The sequence below is a fragment of the Rana temporaria genome, chromosome 5 (genome assembly GCF_905171775.1).
Source record: "Rana temporaria chromosome 5, aRanTem1.1, whole genome shotgun sequence".
Taxonomy (NCBI): domain Eukaryota; kingdom Metazoa; phylum Chordata; class Amphibia; order Anura; family Ranidae; genus Rana; species Rana temporaria.
The window spans coordinates 160,631,330-160,651,973 of record NC_053493.1 but is presented as its reverse complement, the minus strand read 5'-3'; the positions used below and the strand labels follow the sequence as shown (position 1 = coordinate 160,651,973).

Genomic DNA, 20,644 nt, shown 5'->3' with positions numbered 1-20,644 from the left:
GATTTCATTGCTATTGGAATTATTCATTGATGCAGGCAACAGCATGTGGTGAAATTTGTGTTTTTTCAAAATTTTTCTTTTACAAAGTTTTATTAGCATGTAATCCAACATATCAGGTCAGCATTTAGATGGTTACATTGGGGTTGTTTAAGATCCCTTTCACACTGGAGCGGTTTGCAGGAGCTATTGCGCTAAAAATAGTGCCTGCAAACCGACCCTAAACAGCAGCTGCTGTCTCTCCATTGTGAAACTACAAGGGCTTTCACACTGGAGTGGTGCTCTAGCAGGACAGTAAAAAAAGTCCTGCTAGCTGCATCTTTGGAGCGGTGAAGGAGCAGTGTGTACAGTATACCGCTCCTGCCCATTGAAATCAATGGGACACCGTGGCTATACCACCGGCAATGCGCCTCTGTAGAGGGGAATCTCTGCTGATTTTATCATATAATCATGTACAAGGAAAAATGCTGTTTTTTATTTCCCTTGCATGTCCCCCTCAGTTCCACAACGACTGTACTTCCAAGTACACTTCCATTTGTAGTGCAAAGTGGATTTGCCTTTAGTAAATAAACCCCCCGTGTTATAGGCAACAATATATATATTTCCCATTTAAAAACGTGTATAAGCGCAAACAATCATACACGCAGTTCACTGCGGTTCCAAGCGTTGAAATGCCGGTAAACTTCTGCTTTCAAAAAAATGCTTCTCTAAACTAAGACTGGGTAAACAACTGAATGTACATGTATGATAACAGAGGAGAGTTCAGGGACTGCTCCTAAACTTCAGTTTAGTAGCTGTAGTGTACATGAGGCCTTAGTAGATAATTTCCCTGCCTTGGATTGATTTTCATTTGCTTCCTATTGTTTCTCTAGGACAGAAAAAAAAAGAAGAATCTCCTCATTGGGACACAGATGGCAAAAAACATTACCTGCTTTATCTAAAAGTGCCAATATAATAGCAGCTTTAATTTACATCAAATTACTGCCCGCATTCATAATGATAAACATTTATTAGTCTCATAAAATGTGTTCTCTTGCAGAACTTTAGCTTACTAGCATGTACCCTTAGGGATTAGCTGTAAAATGCACCGATATTTGGTTGCAAATAAAATCTTTTATCAGTAACACGCAACAAAACAGCCCTATATGCCCTTAGCCTATTAAATATGTATTCAAAAGATTAATTTATCTAGGTCTACATACATTTAAAATGGTATTTGGCCCAATGCATGCTTACCCAGAATGCACCAAAAGCTTGGAGTTAAATGGTTACTTCTGCAATTTGATGTTTCAGCAAAGAGTCATAGGTCAGACCATGGTGGTAAATACCTAAGGAAAGACTGAAGTTTATGAATAGTTTTTGCATACTGCAATTCATCTCTTTGGGGTTGATTTACTAAAACTGGAGAGTGCAAAATCTGGTGCAGCTCTGCATAGAAACAATTCAGCTTCCAGGTCTTTTGTCTGAACAAGCTGAAGTTAGAATCTGATTCACTATCTTGATCAGCTGCACCAGATTTTGCACTCTCCAGAAATCAGGCGCAAAAAGGTGACTCGAGTATAAGCCGAGGGGGGCATTTTCAGCACAAAAAAAGGTGCTGAAAAACTTGGCTTATACTCGAGTATGAGTGTATATATATATATAATGTCTAAACTGTTTATAGCTATTTTACTATATGTATGTATTTTTTATTTAATTTTTTAATATTTAATGCATGACAAAAGGATTGTCAAAGAAAAATGGGTTTTTCTAAGTAGACAGAAAAAACGGTAGCAGACTGCTAAGTGACTGATTTTGTCTGATTGAAACTATAGACTGGGCTGTCTGATGAGGGATGATCCCTTATGCAAGTCATTCAATTGTGTTTAAATTGTTCACCAAAGATGATGTTTTATATCATTTTTTTAAAGTTCCAGATATTGCAGGCAGCATTCATCCAAGTAGGTGCACAGCAAATATAGAGCTAGCCCAGGCTCGCTTGTATATAAGAAAAAGCAAAGTCCAATCTGCAGCTCTTTATCCTTTATTTTCAATCTGCATAATCCTTTTATCCGTACAACAGTTTGGGACCCCACAAGGGTCTTTCATCAGGTACAAGAAGCATAAAACAGCATATTACATACATGCGTTGAAATCATATTCTCAATTGGCTGGGAGCAGCTCACATGCATTCATTCAGGCATTGCTTATTTGAACCAGCTAACAATTCATAAGAGATTCTACAATGTTAGCGTCACTTTCCAGATGTGGTGAAATTTAAATGAGTTTTCTAGTGCGATTTCAAGGATTACGTCCAATGCGACTTGATGCGAGTTCAGCTGTGATTCAACTGTTTTACATGTGGCTGTGATTTGGATTTTAGGGCCTGGGATCTCTCTCTCTAGCCATTTAACTATATGGAGCTCAAAATTGCACTGCACCACTCCAAAGACGTGCAGGACCCTTTTTAAAATTGCATCACATTTAGACAGCATATATAGAAAATCATGTTATTTGCCTTGGCATGCGATTCCATGCATTCTTGAACGCATCTGAAATCACATCAGTGTGAACCAGGCGTAAATATTAAACAAAAATTAACACAATATTAACAGTGTGTAAACACAGAATAACCAACATGTATCCTATAAAAAAGATGCACATTTTATTCCCTATTCAAATCTCTAGGCATTAAAATGTTAAAGGAGTTGTAAAGGTAAAACATTTTTTCCTAAATAGCTTCCTTTACCTTAGTGCAGTCCTCCTTCACTTACCTCATCCTTCCATTTTGCTTTTAAATGTCCTTATTTCATCTGAGAAATACTCACTTCCTGTTCTTCTGTCTGTAACTCCACATAGTAATGCAAGGCTTTCTCCCTGGTGTGGAGAAAGCCTCTTGAGGGGGCGAGCAGGAGTGTCAGGACACTCTCTAACACACAGCTCCTTTCTCTATCTGCAAAGTAGAGAGCATCCTGACCCTCCTGCTTGCCCCCTCAAGAGGCTTTCTCCACACCAGGGAGAAAGTGTCGTATTGCGGTGTGTAGTTACAGACAGAAGAACAGAAAGTGAGGATTTCTCAGAAGAAATAAGGACATTTAAAAGCAAAATGGAAGGATGAGGTAAGTGAAGGAGGACTGCACTAAGGTAAAGGAAGCTATTTTTTTTTTTTTTACCTTTACAACCCCTTTAAGGAGTGCAATCCATCCTACTTTGGTTTGTTTAATTAATTTGAACTCTCTAATGTTATTTTTAAGATCTACTTAAAGCGGGAGTTCACCCATTAATCTATTTTTTTTAAACAATCCCCCTAGATTAATGCTCGTTTTGTCTAGGGGAATCGGCTAGTTGTTTTAAACTAGCCGATAGCCATACTTCGTCGCTTCCGGGTATGGGTCTTCGGGAGCGGGCGTTCCTTCTTGATTGACAGTCTTCCGAGAGGCTTCCGACGGTCGCATCCATCGCGTCACTAGTAGGCGAAAGAAGCCGAACGTCGGTGCGGCTCTATACTGCGCCTGCGCACCGACGTTCGGCTTCTTTCGGAAAATCGTGACGCGATGGATGCGACCGTCGGAAGCCTCTCTGAAGACTGTCAATCAAGAAGGAACGCCCAGTCCCGCAGCCCATACCCGGAAGCGACGGAGAGGATGCATCTCGTAAACCGTAAGTACAGCTCATATTTTAAAACAACTAGCCGATTCCCCTAGACAAAACGAGCATGAAGCTAAGAGGAAAAAGTATATTGTACAGGTGAACCTCCGCTTTAAGTGTCCTGTTTTTTTTTTAATTAGATATACTCAACGCCATGACAGTAGTACTGACTTTGTGTTTTATATATATATATATATATATATATATATATATATATATATATATATATATATATATATATATATATATATATATATATATATATATATATATATATATATATATATATATATATATATATATATATAAAAAGCAACCTGCCTATATCCCCTGAAATGCAATATTTTTGTGTATCATGTATAGGGATAGAAAGGTGTGATATATAGGATAGGTTAAATACAAGGGCAAGGAAAGTCAAATGGATGACTAGACAAGTGAAATGATAGAACAGCACAGTTTCTAGGATGTTATTTATATCTGTGCAAATGTATAAACACATATATATATATCATTTTAATTGTATTTCTTTTTTTCTCATAGGGGAGAAGCGGTTGACAGATCTCCCATTTGATGGCAGTTCTAATTATGAGAAGGAGAGTGACATGATGCAGACACATGTCATGGATCAGGCAATCAACAATGCTATTACATATCTGGGAGCAGAATCTTTGCGTACTCTGGTGCAGACCCCACCGGGTGGTCCAGAAGTTGTTCCAGCCATAAACACAATGTATGCCCTACACAAGCCCCACTCTGACATTGCCTCTCATCCCAACCAAGCAGCCCATGAAAGTGCAGTGGAAAATTTACTGCTGCTTTCCCAGGTTAAATCCATCTCTTCTGAAAAGGAAGTATCACCAAGCAATAGTTGCCAAGACTCCACAGACACTGAAAGCAACAATGAGGAAAGGGGAGGCCTTATTTATCTCACCAATCACATGACCCCTCATCCCAGAAATGGGCTGTCTCTAAAAGAAAACAAGCCATTTGATATGTTTAGGGCTGCCAGTGACAATTCACAAGATGCTTTTAAAGTGATCAGTAGCAACGGAGAGCCACTAAAAATTCACAAATGTGAGCACTGCCGAGTTCTTTTCTTGGATCATGTGATGTACACTATCCACATGGGTTGTCATGGCTTCCGTGACCCATTTGAATGCAACATGTGTGGTTATCAGAGCCAGGACAGGTATGAATTTTCATCACATATAACCCGAGGAGAGCATCGTTTTAACATGGGTTGAGACGTTCCTTGCTCTTTCAGTGGCCAGTAATGTTTATGCACAGATTCCACCAGAACTGTATGGAAGAAAAAATAAAGCATAACATATAAGAACAACAGAAGGGCATACAGATGTTATTCTACGCCCATCCACAGGAATAAAAGGGGACATAGTAGCTACAAGAGCCAGTAATGTAACTACTTTTTTTTCCAACAGAGGATGCATGTTTTTTTTTTATATATACAATTTTTACTGTAACACAGTGATGCCACATTTTAGAGCATCCATGTTTTTGGAAATCTTTTAAAGGACATTTGTACTAAGCAAACTAGAGAATTTTGTCATAGTTTATGTTCGTTTATGCCAAAGTGAATACATCGAATATGTTACAGGAAGTCTATGGACAATTGGAAACCACCAATGTTGTTAACCTCTCATTTTATTTTAGCCATATGACATAGACAGGTATCGTAAAAAGTATGGACAGAACAAAAATAGTATTTCTACTTTTAGAATGCTTTATTGGCTTGTACACTCATTCCTATTGCTTTTACCAAATGAATCATGTTTAGTTTGTATATCTTACCTAATAATACATAGAGTCTGACGAATTTGTTTAGCTTAATGGTGCCAGTAGACAACTCAATTATGCTCTTTTTGAAGTATTCTTTTATATCCACAGCATGGGGAGGTCTCCAAAGGCATATATATATATAATATATATATATATTATTTTTTTTTATTATTATTATTATTTATTTCTGTTTGACTATATAACCATATGCCCAAATGAGCACAGAAGGAGGCAAGAACATAAGGGCAGTAGGCCTCATAATGAAAAAAGTTGCAAGTTTGATGCCAGTTGTTAATTATTGGGTAGCAAAGTTATGAAATTAGAAGTGTTCCTGTGGTTAAAATGGAGACCATAGCCATTTCCCCCTAGTTCAAATACATGAAACCCAATGTATTTTTATTAGAGCTTGTACAAGTTAATAGAGCAGCTGTCATCCTAAGATGGTACAACCTTTAAAGTGAAATTTTCACCTTATCAGAGATAAGCTTCAGCCAAAATAAAGGCCCTGAAATGCATACAAGGGCACATCCTACTGTCACAATGTTTTGGTTTCTATCTAGCTGGTGACACCCGACTGCTTACAAAGGTCTTGTTGATAGAAGTTTCTTGTTAAAGGGTTAGTTCACCTTTACAAAAAAAAGCTGCCTAGGCAGATACGGTGTTTGATAAAAAAAAAAAAAAAATTTGTGCAGCTCTGACTAAAGTTGAATAACTGCAGTTTTTTGTAAAATTTAACTAACCCATTAAACATTATGGGCCAGATTCACAAAAGGGATACGACGGCGTATCTGCTGATACGCCGTCGTATCCCTGTTTCTATCTATGCGACTGATTCATAGAATCAGTTACGCATAGATATCCCTAAGATCCGACAGGTGTAATAGTTTTACACTGTCGGATCGTAGGATGCAGTACCACGGCAGCCGCTGGGGGGAGTTCGCGTCGTAAACCAGCATCGGGTATGCAAATTAGCAGTTACGGCGAGCCACGAAACTTTTTCCCGTCGTTACGTCGCCGCAAGTGTTAGTTTGCCGTCGCAAAGATAGGGCGGCGGTGTAACCTAAATCGGTTACGTTACGCTGCGCCCGGGCTACGTGAATCTGGCCCTATAGGTGTACCAGCGCAGTAAATAAACAGTTTTTTAGCCCACTTCTTCGTGTTGATCATGTTAGTTTGAAACTAAGGCTAGTCAGCAGACTGAGTAGGAGGAGGTGGCACAAGACAGTTGGCTGAGGGGGCAGGGAGTAAAATTATAGGCCTGCTCAAATGCAGAATCTGGAGGTAACCTTCTGTTTAAGCCTCATGTACACTGGGCATTTTGCTATCTCCTAGAAACCTTTCCTCCTGGCAGCATAGTTTTTTTCAGAAAAAATGTGTGACGCTTGTAAACACATTTAACATGTTTAGTTTAGGCGTGGCAAACTCTTGAGCAATAATTCATTTCAATGGCCAGAATAATAATTTATTCTGGCCATTATAATTAACTAATGCTCAAGCGTTAAATGAGTCAATGCGTTTTTACACGTATCATGCTATTTTCTCCCAAAAAGGCCACTCCTCCTGGATGTGCTGGCTGTGGGGGGGTTTTCTGCCTCTGTGTGCATGGACACATGGGCCAACCTGCAGATAACAGCCACCATAAAAATGTCCAGTTTGCATGAGGCCTTAGTGTAACTACTCACTGACTTCTGGATAGTTTTGGCTGACTTCTTTTTCTAGCAATGTCTGTTGCAGATTCCTATCCCTTAAATAGCTAAATAATTCCAACTTCTGTGTAAAACTGACAGTAACATAACAAAAATTGTATACTATATGCTTATTTATCGCTTCAGCTTTCAAAATTTTGTATTCATTTTTGATTTGGGCAGGCAGCAACGTAGTTAGTGTTCACTGTTGTACATATTCAAAACATTTTCTGGCAATGTGTAAAACCTAAAATACCACACCTTTTTATGTATATATTGAAAATATAGAATTGTATAAATGTATCTTTGCCCACAGATTGCAATTACTTAATGTTACTTTTAAGCAAATTTACTGGAAGTATTTATCAGTGATGAAAAATCAGTATTAGGCTTTAAAGGCCAAGTAATGTCATTAGACTGTATAGGGCTGGGGAAAAAATCTACTTGAATCTTGAATTGAGTTGCAAGGGCAATCGATTCAGATTTTTACCAAATCGTTTTTTTTTTTTCCATAGGACCGGCGCTCCGCGGACTAGGCCGAAGCCGCGGTTTCGCCTAAAAAATCCTGCCCGCAGCTCGCCGCGATCCTGGGAAGAGGCCGGATCCTTTTCCCAGGATCGCGGCGAGCTGCGGGCAGGATTTTTTAGGCGAGGCCGCGGAATCGGCCTAGTCCACGGAGCGCTGGTTCTAAGTTTTTAGGCGAGGCCACGGCTTCGGCCTTGTCCGCGGCCATTTCCCAGGATCGCGGCAGACTAGGCTGAAGCCGCGGCCTCGCCTAAAAAAACTTAGGACCGGCACGGTGTCCAACAGGAAAGAAAAAACTTGATTCGAATCGTGAATCTATTTTTTTTTTTTTTTTTTTAAATCGCAGATTTTTTGGGGGGCCAAATTCGCCCAGCTCTAAGACTGAAATCTAAGGAGATACTAAAGTCATTAGATGCACCTGCTTTAAGAGCCGGTTCACACTGGGGCGACTTGCGATCCGACTTCATGTCGCCTCAAGTCGTTCCAAGTCGCGCTGTAGAGAAAAACAATGGAAGTGAATGGGAGCGGTGTTAATACACACGACTCAAGGCGATCCGACTTCAGAAAAGGTTCCTGTACTACTTCAATCCGACTTGTAGGCGATTTGTACCCATTGATTTCAATGGAAGTCGCCTCAGAAGTCGGATCACTGTCTTATCTGTAGCTACTTTCCAGGAAGATAACATACATTTCTCAGGCAAACCCCTCCCTCCCCTAGAGCTGATTGTTGTTTTATTGGCCACTGGAATGTCTCCTGTCCTGGAGACGACTTCAAGTCGTGTTGTAAATCTCCCCAGATCGCCCTGTGGTTCATGCTCAAGTCGTGTTGGAGTTGCTTCTGAAAGTCGTGCTGGAAGTCGTGTCGCCCTAGTGTGAACCGACTCTAAGAGTTTTGCTGTTTTAGGAGTTACAAATTGCAGTGTACTATTTTACAAATAATAATATCAACCAAATAAGCTTGAATAAAATATTTTCCGACTATAATCATGTTTTCCTAAAACAGTCAGCTCAATTCACAAAGTTTAAAAGCAGAACTAAAGTTAGGATTATGTACCTCTGCTCCAAAGATCCAATGCATGCATCTTCTCCCCGGTTTATTCAGGGTGCCCACCTTCAGCCGTCTTGATTGGCTGGTACAGGATGATATCATTCCTGTGCATGCTCGGGAATCATTCATCCCGACACACTGGCACCATGCCGTAAATGATACTGAGCTGCATATGCATATATGTGTACATAAGATAAAGATTGTAAACAGGCAGGTAAGTACATTTATTGCAGAAGAGACAATGGGGGTTATTTACTAAAGGCAAATCCACTTTGCACTGCAAGTGCACTTGGAAGTGCAGTCACTGTAGATCTGAGGGGGATGATCTGAAATGAGGGGAAGCTCTGCTGATTTTATCATCCAATAATGTGCAAGCTAAAATGCTGTTTTTTATTTTCCTTGCATGTCCCCCTCGGATCTACAGCGACTGCGCTTCAAAGTGCACTTGCAGTGAAAAGTGGATTTGCCTTTAGTAAAAAAAAAACAATGTGTGTCTGCCTGTTTGTATTTACCATTAGTTTTGCTTTAACTCCAAACTAAAGCACAGCTATCGACTGAAATTTTTACATTTCATTGGACTCAACTGGAAATAATAAACGTTTTCTTTTTTTAATAAGGATATCTATTCTGGGGCTTTAGATTTGTGAATTGAGCCTATTGCATTTTAATTTGTGGAGGGTTAGAGGTTTGTTTATAAAAAAAAAAATCACAGAGCTAGTCATCCTGTGAAACCACATATTTTTTCTGTGCAAATGGGGTATAAAATGGATTATTATTAGGCATTTTTTTTCTTCAGGTCTAATGTTATTATTCATACAAAATAGAGTGAATCAGGAAAATACTGCATTATGGCCACTAGATAGAGCCAACAGTCATAGCAAATAAGTGTTTATGTATTATAAGTAAGTACTGTACATATATATGGATCATCAGTTCCATTAAGTACCCATAATGCAGTATTTTTTGATTTTGTCTATTCTGTATGAATAATAAAATTTGAGCAGCAGAAAACAATAGTAAAATAACATTTGGTTTTGCCTCGATTTGCATAGAATGAATGTGCAGGAAAAAGAGGGATAGGATCTGACTGGTCTAGACTAAAAAATAATATTTTTAACAATAGCACCTCATCCCAAAATTATATATGGGAAAGTAGAACAGTGGCGGGACTATAACGGTGCATGCAGAGACCAATAAAGAAAAATAGAACCAATACTATAAATTTTAATAATTTATTAAAAAACACAGAGTAGCGTCAGGTTGTAAGGCATATCATAGACTATACAAAAGCCTACTACACAAATCAACAACCTGATCACCAGTACAAAGTTAAAAAGTTCCCATAACAGACATTAGTACTATAACAGAGATCGCAACCTGGTTGGTAAACCCTATATATTTCGCCCGGTTAGGCTTCTTCAGGGGTGGTTGAGATCAGAGTTTAGGATTCTGCTGGTCCGTAGTGGGAGTAAAAAGACTACAGGGTGCGTATATACCCTGGTTCCATCACATGCCTGAAAGGTCAGGCCGGATGAGCACAAGTTGACAGCCACAAGGATAACCTAGGCAGGAAAAGGTGAGAGGCCGCTGCAGATGGAATTCACACAATCCCCAACCATCGGAGGGGCAAGGGGGGGGGCACCCAGAAACAGGGTGACCAAAGTGCTTAAATGAACAGGTATAGCATCTGTGGAGGCATACGCCCAGCTTAAGACCGAAGGCTTGTCAAATCTGTAACAAGCTGGTCAATCGAGCTCAGCAGCACGGGTTATCTCCACAGGAGTGTGCAGTTTTATAAATACACACCTACTTGGCCTACTGAGAAATTACTTCTCTGCCATATTCAAAAAGAAGAAGATAGTATTTCATCCAAATTAAGGGGGGTCATTTATTAATACATTTTGTCTGCTATCAATCCTACATGCTGTGTCCACTTCCCAGCCACCAGATCCCGCCTTGAGCATCTGTCTTTCAGCACTATGAAGGTTAACAACAGCGGCTCCTAATCAGAAGCAAAGTGAATAAACCTAGCGACATTCATATTTACAAAGTTTAATGGTGGCAATTTTGCAGCAATTACACCCATTTTCACAAAAAAAAACAATTTAAAGGATTGCGGAATTGAGAACCGAGCGTATGTGACCAGTATTATTATTAGGTTTATTGTTCGGAACGTATGTTTTTCTAGACGCCTACACTAAATCATGCTTAAAAGAGCACTATATTTAAAAAAATAAAAATTTTAATCTCAACAATGCCTCTTCACCCTCCCTATTCTAACTATACCAGGTTGGTGAGGGTAAAAGAGGGTGCTAGGTTTACATTTGTTAAAAGTATAGTTGTCCAACATTAGATAATTTGGAACCAAGTTTAAACTATCTACTCCATAGTATAAGGCCTCGTACACACGACCGAACATGTCTGCTGAAACTGGTCCGCGGACATGTCCAACCGTGTGTACGGCCTAGCGGACCGGTTTCCTGGCCTAGCGGACCGGTTTCCATCAGACAAAAGTTTCTTAGCATGCTAAGAAACTTGTCCGCTGGAACCATGTCCGTCGGACATGTCTGCTGGTTATGACATATAACCAGCGGCCCGAAAACCCGCGCATGCGTCGAATTGATTCGACGCATGCGTGGAAGCATTGAACTTCCGTGTCTTCTACGTCACCGCGTTCTCTGTCCGCGGGGATTTTGGTCTGATGTGTGTACACACCATCAGACACCATCAGACCAAAATCCCCGCGGACAGCTCACAGCAGACATGTCCGATGAAAACGGTCCGCGGACCGTTTTCATCGGACATGTCTGCTCGTGTGTACAAGGCCTTAAGCCTCATACACACCATCAGATTTTCTGCGGACAAAGCGTAGGACTTTTCTCCGAAGGGCGTTGAACAGGAACTTGTCTTGCATACAAACCGCAAAGAATTGTCAGCCAACAAACACAAAACTACATGGTTTTTCATCTCTTCAGTGCCACCGTTTGGGCAACTTCTGCTAATGTTGTGTTTGGTGAGCATTGCTTCTGAGCATGTGTGTTTGTACTTTGGAGTTTTGTCCGATGGACTTGTGTACACATGATCGGAAAATCCGACAACACACTATGGGCTAGGTTCATAAAGAATTACGCCGTCAGTAGATACGCCGTCGTAAATTTAAGCGTATTCTGGAAACCAGATACGCTTAAATTAGGCTAAGATACGAGCGGCGTAAGTCTCCTACGCAGTCGTATCTTAGGGTGCATATTTACGCTGGCCGCCAGGTGGCGCTTCTATCGCTTTCAGCGTAGGATATGCAAATGAACTGGATACGCCGATTCAGAAACGTACGTGCGCCTGACGGATTTTTTTACGTAGTTTGCGTAAGGCTTTTTCCGGCGTAACGTTACTCCTGCTATACGAGGCATAGCCAATGTTAAGTATGGACGTCGGGACAGCATCAAATTTTGCGTCGTTTACGTCATTTGCGTAAGTTGTTCGCGAATAGGGCTTTGCGTAAATTACATTCACGTCAAAAGCATTGACTATCTGCGACGTGATTAGGAGCATGCACACTGGGATACGTTCACGGACGGCGCATATGCCGTTCGTTAGAGACGTCATTTACGTAGGGTCATGTTTTATTTACATAAAACACGCCGACCTCTTCTCAATTTGAATTTGGCGCGCTTACGCCGGCAGATTTACGCTACGCCGCCGTAACTTAGGGCGCAGGTTCTTTGTGAATCCAGCCCCAGCCTCACTAAGTTACGGCGGCGTAGCGTATCTGAGATACGCTACGCCCGCACAAACTTACGGCGGACTATATGAATCTAGCCCATTCTTGGCTGACAATTTTAAAGTATGCTATCCCACATTTCTCCGTGGAAAATCCGACAACAATTGTCCAATGGAGCATGCAAACACTCGGATTTTCCACCAACAGCCTGTCATCACACAATTCCCGTCGGATAATCCGATCGTGTGTATGAGGCTTTAGACAGAGTGATGTATTCAGATGCTCACAACACAGATATAACATGCAGTAACCGACCCAGTGTATTCAATAACAAAACCCCCACAGGCTTTTACAATGCACTCTACAGTATTGCAACAGGCAACATTCTGCTCACAAACAAGCACACAGCCAATGGTGTGCAAGCACTGTACCTTGTTCATGTGTGTAATATTGCTTACATTTTATATCATTCAACATTATACCATAATCTGTAGTATATCTTAAAACTTGTCATTTAAAATATTGTTAAAACACAAACAAAAGCATGTTTGTAAAAATGTTATTTATTAGTTCTCTTTAAAATTGTTTGTACCACCTTTTATATTTTGTGTTTATATATTGCAATAAGAAATATAAAACAGGATTTGAAACTGATTACCACTTTCATTGCTGGGTAACATTTCCAACTTGCATTATTGTGAATGAAAAGTTTCAAAGTCTTTTTACACGGAGTATTCAGCCTATTTCTATCTATTAAGTTGCTCAATAAATTGATAGATGGACAAAGAATATGCAATTGTATTGTTTCTTTTTACATGTTCATGCATAGTGCATCTGATGCCTTTTTTATTGCACAGTTAAAGTGACACTAAACTCTGGTTTCAAGTATGTATTATTAGTTTAAAAACACATTGGAGGTTATTTACGAAAGGCAAGTCCACTTTGCACTGCAAGTGCACTTGGAAGTGCAGTCACTGTAGATCTAAGGGGAAGCTCTGCTGATTTTATCACCCAATCATGTGCAAGCTAAAATGCTGCTTTTTATTTTCCTTGCATGTCCCCCTCAGATCCACAGCAACTGCACTTCCAAGTGCACGTGTAGTGCAAAGTGGATTTGCCTTTTGGAAATAACCCAATTCTATTGCTTTCAGCCTCTTCCAACTTCGGAGTCCTATTTTTTTTTTTTACTGCTATGATCTGGCTAGACCTTTTAACCTCTTCAGACCCGGGCCATAGTAAAAAGACGGCCACAAGGTGGCTCTAAAAAGCCGGGGAGGCTGTCTTTTTAGGGACTCGGGTCCTCCGGCCACTGAGGGGGCGCACACGTGCCCGGCGCATCACTGAGATGCTGATGCGCGTGCCTGGCGGCCGCGATGTCTGCCAGGTACCTGCGGTCGGCAGTGACAGAGCAGGGACGTGGATCTCTGTGTGTAAACACAGAGATCCACGTCCTGTCAGGGAGAGAGGAGACCGATGGTGTGTCCCTTGTACATAGGGACACAGATCGGTCACCTCCCCCAGTCAGTCCCCTCCCCCCACAGTAAGAGTCACTCCTACGGAATTTAACCCCTTCCTCGCCCCCTAGTGTTAACCCCTTCCCTGCAAGTCACATGTACACAGTAATCAGTGCATATTTATAGCACGGTTAGCTGTATAAATGTGAATGGTCCAATAATGTGTCAAAATCAAAAGTGTCCAATGTGTCCGCCATAATATCGCAGTCCTGACAAAAATCGCAGATCACCGCCATTACTAGTACAGAGGAACACCGATCAGTCTCCTCCTCTTGTGAGTCCCCTCCCCCTACAGTTAGAAACACTACCTAGGTAACATTGTTAACCCCTTCATCGCCCCACTAGTGTTAACCTCTTCCCTGCCAGTGATGTTTATACAGTAATCAATGCATTTTTATAGCACTGATCGCTGTATAAATGTGAATGGTCCTAAAATAGTGTCAAAAGTATCCGATATGTCGGCTGCAATGTCACAGTCACGATAAAAATTGCAGATCGCCGCCATTACTAGTAAAAAAAAATAATAAAAGAAATTTCAGAATTCTATCCCCTATTTTGTAGACGCTATAACTTTTGCACAAACCAATCACTATACGCTTATTGGGGTTTTTTTCTCCCCAAAATATGTAGAAAAATACGTATTGGCTGTTATTTCCTTAACTTACTTTCCTGCTAAATCTTCTATTTCTATCATAGCTAGTGAATACTTCTCTGACAATTTAAAGACTTCCCATACATCCCAGGTCGCTCTGTATTTTTCTACCCATCCCTGCTCCCTGCTGCAAAGATACTCCATTTTGCTGGTGTGATCCACTCTCTGTAACCATTCTTTTATGGTTGGTTTCTATTCCTGTAACCATTATTTTGGGATCAATCCCCTTGCAGCATTGAGCAGGGGCGGGATCAAAGTTTCCTTTTACGGGGGATCCCAGAGTTACGAACATCCGAGTTGTGAACGACTCCTACTTACGAACGGGGTGTTAGTGAGGAGCTCCAAGAATCCTGCACTCCAACCTTAGCCATCCGTGCACATAAACGCTGAGAAACAACCTAATTACCTGCCTGCCTGTTCCTCTCCATACCCTGCTGTGTCCTGTGCCTATATTGCGGCGATCCCGCACACCCGCGGCCGCCATCTTCCTGACCTGTCCCTTTCTGGAGTGAGCCGTCCTGGCCTGGCAACGAGTTAAGGGGCCCCCCTCGTCATCCTGCCTCCCCATCCACAGGCCTGGTACGGTGTGCCCTTTGCAGCCGCAGCCTGGTCCGGCCCAGTGAAGCCTGCAGATCACTGCTCATTCCTGCGCAGCTGTACCGACTTACAAACAAATTTGACTTAAAGGGTCACTAAAGGAAAAAATATGTTTTGCTGAAATGACTGTTTACAGGGTATAGAGACATAAAAGTTAACGGATTCCTTTTAAAAATGATTACAAATAGATAAAAATCAATCCTATAATGTGCCTGCAGTTTAGTTTCACTTTTAAACTGGTTTCATGTTCCTGTGAACTAGAGAGACACACAGAACAAAAACAAACAAATCCAGGGCAGTGTTTTGTTTTTAAAATGAATCTGATTGGTTCTGTTAAGTTTTAGACACACAGTAATGACAGCTTAGACCACCGTGAAAAGCTCCCAGTACTGTGGTTATAAGGAGCCAGACAAGCAGGAAGTGTGGAGATCAGAGCAGAATTACAGCAACTTCAAAGCAAAAACGAACAATAAGGACATGAAACCAGTACTGCAGTAAGGTAAAGGAAGCTATTTAGCTAAAAAAAAAAAATCCTTTAGTGATCTTTTAAGAACAAACCTAAAGTCCCTATCTTGTTCGTAACCCGGGGACCGCCTGTATTGTTTTAGTGATCCCGTGGAACAGCATATTCCACTGATTTGGGTCAATCTTTTCCCCGGTTATTACCTCTATATGTTCTAGTATTAGTTTCCAATACTCTTTTATTTTGGGACACTCCCACCATATATGTCTCGTTTGAAAAATAGATTATAGGCCCATTAGGTAGTGGACATTAAAGAGGTTGTAAAGGTTTGTTTCTTATTTTCTAAATAGGTTCCTTTAACCACTTGAGACCTGCGCTGTAGACGAAAGACGTCCACAGCGCGGCTCTCAACTGCCGGTTGGACGTCCTTTTATTTGCATTCCCTGCGTGCGCCGCGAGGAAAAACTGTGCCCGGCGCATCACTGAAATGCTAATGCGCGTGCCTGGTGGCAGTGCGCATGCCCGCGATTGGCAGGGACGTGGAGCTCTGTGTGTAAACACAGAGCTCCACGTCCTATCAGGGAGAGGAGACCGATGCTGTGTCCCTTGTACATAGGGACACAGATCGGTCACCTCCCCCAGTTAGTCCCCTCCCCCCACAGTAAGAATCACTCCCAGGGAATTTAACCCCTTCTTCGCCCCCTAGTGTTAACCCCTTCCCTGCAAGTCACATTTATACAGTAATCAGTGCATTACTATAGCACTGTTCGCTATGTGAATGGTTCCAAAATAGTGTCAAAAGTGTCCGATGTGTCCGCCGCAATATCGCAGGCCTGACAAAAATCGCAGATCGCCACCATTACTAATAAAAATTTAAAAAAAAAACATAAATCTATCCCCTATTTTGGAGGCGCTATAACTTTTGCGCAAACCAATCAATAAACGCTTATTACTAATTTTTTTTAGCCAAAAATATGTAGAAGAATACGCATCGGCCTAAACTGAGTAAAAAAATAGTTTAAAAAAAATTGGGATATAACAAAAAGTAAAAAATATTGTGTTTTTTCATATTTTTTTTTGTCTTTTTTGTTTATAGCGCAAAAAAAAAAAAACGCAGAGGTGATCAAATACCACCAAAATAAATCTCTATTTGTGGGAAAAAAAAGATAAAAATATAATTTGGGTACAGTGTTGTATGACCACGCAATTGTCATTCAAAATGCATCAGCGCTTAAAGCTGAAAATTGGTCTGGGCAGGAAGGGGGTTTAAGTGCCCAGTAATGAAGTGGTTAAGCCAGTGCATTGTTGGTTCACTTCCCTTTTCTTTCGATTTCCATTCTAAATGTTTTTTTTCTTTGTCTGAATTTCTGACTTTCTGTTCCTCCTCAGTAAGCTGTTCTGGCTGACTAACCCCCAGCCAGAACAGCTCAGATGATGGGGGCAAGCTTACTGAGGAGAAACAGGAAGTGAGAAATTCAGACAAAGAAAAAAAACATTTAGAAGGGACATCGAAGGAAAAGGTAAGTGAACCAACAATGCACTAGCTTAAAGGAACCTATTTAGAAAATAAAAAACGAACCTTTACAACCCCTTTAAGTAGTGGATGTATATGGATTATTTTTGGAGAATAGGGATATTGTTTAGTGTCGCCTTAAAGTATGTTCTTCTTTTCATAGTTTCTGCTGGATGTACCTACAGCACAGTGAATACACAGAGAGAGCTAGTCACCTTAAAAATCCAAAGCTGATGATAAACATTTTGTCCCGGATTCACGTAGCACTTACGCCAACGTATCTCGAGATACGCAGCGTAAGTGCACATATGCGCCGTCGCATCTATGCACCTGACTCTAAAAGCAAGATACGCCTGAAAATAGGCTTCATCAGACCGACGTAAGTTTCCTACGCCGTCGTATCATGGGCGCATATTTACACTGGCCGCAAGGGGCGCTCCCATTGATTTACGATTCGAATATGCAAATGAGTGAGATACGCCGATTCACGACCATAGTTGCGCCCGGCGCATAATATACGCGGTTTGCCTAAGTCTTACGTCCGGCGTATAGTTATTCCCCATCTATGAGCCGCAACTCAAGCAAAAGGTATGGACCAGGGAACAGCCGTCGTATTTTACGTTGTTTAGGTAGTAGTACGTGAATAGGGCTGGGCGTAGGTTACGTTCACGTCGTAGGCAGTGATTCGTCGTATCTTAGGGAGTAGTTTCGACGTGAGTCTGCGCATGCGCCCTGGGTTGCGTCCACGGGACGGCGCATGCGCCGTACGTTATTCGTATATGACACTCGGCCCATCATTTACATGGGGTCAGGCCTCATTAGCATGGCTCATGCCCACTTACGACGAGTTACGCCGAGGGAACCCAGCGTAGATTAGGGAGCAAGTGCTTTGTGAATACTGTGCTTGCCACTCTGCGCTACGTCGGCGTAGCATATATTCGATACGCTATGCCAGCATAACTATGCGCCAAGGTATGTGAATCTGGGCCTTTGACTTTATTTGATACACCACCATTTTGGGTCACATGGGTTCCAGATTCCTTAATACTGTACCCACAGGTTACTGCACAACAAGCAGAAACTGTAAAGGCTTATCAATATCTATCAGCGTTGGGCATGTGTTTGGAAGATCTCCAATGATGCACTTGTAATCACAGTTAATAAATGTATATGTGAGTAAAACAGACAATGGACAATGTAATCCAAAATATAATTGGTAGTTCTTAATTAGAAAAACTATATGGTAGGTGCCATTCAGCAAAGCCAGTTCACAGAAATCAACTCCTTGTTGTCCTCAGGAGCACAATAGTCATGCACTCTTTAGTTCTAAGGTTGCCTCCAGTCAGCCATACAATAGAGTGGGTGTACGTCTCAGCGGTTGAGTTAGACAACTTAATCAGTAGAAAGCAAGCTGCTTTGGATGAGACCAAACAGATGGCAAAACGGGAAGCAGATGTGGCTGCAGCTTCTCCCCATGCATAACAGGGAACCAGCCAGTTGGTCAGGAAATTTGCATAGCAAGGGATAATTTTAAACTCTGCGAGTTCTTAATGGATCACTGGCAACTCTGATAAATTTCACTTCTTCTTTCCTCATTATTAAACCTTAAAACCAAATACGTTTTCAGGCAAGCAGTTTATGTTCATATCAGTCCAGCTCACAACACAATGGAAATGATTTGGGAAGACTTTGCAGACTAAAGAAAATGGAAGCCTAGGTGCATACAAGAATCTGAATTTGGTCTTGCATTTTTTACCAATTCCCCACCGCTCTATAGTCATATAACGGACGCAGGAACCCTTCGTGTTTCCTTCCGGGTGGCCGTCATATGACATCCTGGGATTACCTGCATTGTGGAGAGCGCGCTAGGGTGACCCCATGTCCCGGATTGCCCGGGACACGTGTTAATAAAAATGACTATTTTATATAAAGTTCAATACAATATGGCAATCTGGAGGCATTCCTAACACAGTTGGTGCACAGAACAAATGTCACTTCCTGCTTGTGTAATTGTCTCACTGATTATCTAAGAACACTGCACGAAGGCTGCTTTCACACTGAAAGTGCCCAGGCTTCAGCGGAAAAACTCCGCTATTTGCTCTTCGGCCACTAGCAATTTTAACCCCCGCTAGCGGCTGAAAAGGGGCTAAAAGTGCCCGCAAAGCGCTGCTACAATGGCGCTTTGCCAGCGGTTCGGTGCCGCTGCCCATTGATTTTAATGGGCAGGGGCACTTTAGGAGTGGTGTACTTACTTTGTTACGCAGGTCTTTTGACTGTTCTTTCCTACCTTGTCATGGCTCAGTGTCTAGCCTGCTTAGTGCATCCATGTGAGAGCTAACAAACTCATTGACTATTTATACACAGACACTAATTGTGATTTAAAAAGCAAATGTGGGAAATTAACCTTTAACTACATAAGCACTGGAAGAATTTACCCCCTTCCTGACCAGAGCACTTTTTAAAATTTGGTACTGCGTTGCTTTAACTGACAATTGCGCGGTCATGCAATGCTGTACCCAAAATGAAATTTTCCCACAAATAGACCATTCTTTTGGTGGTATTTGATCACCTCTGCGTTTTTCGTTTCTTGCGCTTTAACCACTAGCCGACCAGCCGCCCTTATACGGCGGCAGGTCGGCTCGGCTGCGTGAGATCACATAGCTATACGTCATCTCACGATTCAGACAATCGGGGCACGTGCGCGCCCGTGGAGGAAGGCACGCCCCCGCTAGCCCTTGGTCCCGACGCACGTGCATGGTGGGCGCGATCACCGGCGGGCAATCGCTCGTTACAGAGCGAGAACCGGGAGCTGTGTGTGTAAACACACAGCTCCCGGTCCTGTCAGGGGGACAAATGCCTGATCGTCTGTTCATACAATGTAAGAGCAGCGATCTGTAATTTCCCTAAGTCAGTCCCACCCCCCCCTTCAGTTAGAACACACACAGGGAACATAATTAACCCCTTCCTCGCCCCCCTAGTGTTAACCCCTTCCCTGCCAGTGCCATTTTTATAGTAATCAATGCATTTTTATAGCACTGATCATGTCAAAAGTGTCCGAAGTGTTCGCCATAAGGTCGCAGTACCCATAAAAATCACTGATCGCTGCCATTACTAGTAAAATAAAATATTAATAAAAATGCCATAAAACTATGCCCTATTTTGTAGACGCTATAACTTTTGCGCAAACCAATCAAACGCTTATTGCGTTTTTTTTTTACGAAAAATATGAAGAAGAATACATATCGGCCTAAACTGAGGAAAAAATTTTTTTTTATATATTTTTGGGGGATATTTATTACAGCAAAAAGTAAAAAATATTATTTTTTTTTCAAAATTGTCGCTCTATTTTTGTTTATAGCGCAAAAAATAAAAATCGCAGAGGTGATCAAATACCACCAAAAGAAAGCTCTATTTGTGGGGAAAAAAGGGCACCAATTTTGTTAGGGAGCCACGTCGCACGACCACGCAATTGTCAGTTAAAGCGACGCAGTGCCGAATCGCAAAAAGT

General features: G+C 41.5%; 1 protein-coding gene across 4 annotated transcripts in view; it reads left to right on the top strand.

Moving 5' to 3' along the window:
• IKZF1 (IKAROS family zinc finger 1) overlaps positions 1-6,239 on the top strand; it is a 164,437-nt gene extending 158,198 nt beyond the window's left edge. For all 4 annotated transcript variants that reach the window (XM_040353316.1, XM_040353317.1, XM_040353315.1 and 1 more), the window contains one exon: positions 4,165-6,239. In XM_040353316.1, the coding sequence (XP_040209250.1) occupies positions 4,165-4,868 (704 nt within the window). In that variant the 3' untranslated portion in view covers positions 4,869-6,239. The remainder of the gene's footprint in view (positions 1-4,164) is intronic.
• Positions 6,240-20,644: the final 14,405 nt, after the last annotated feature.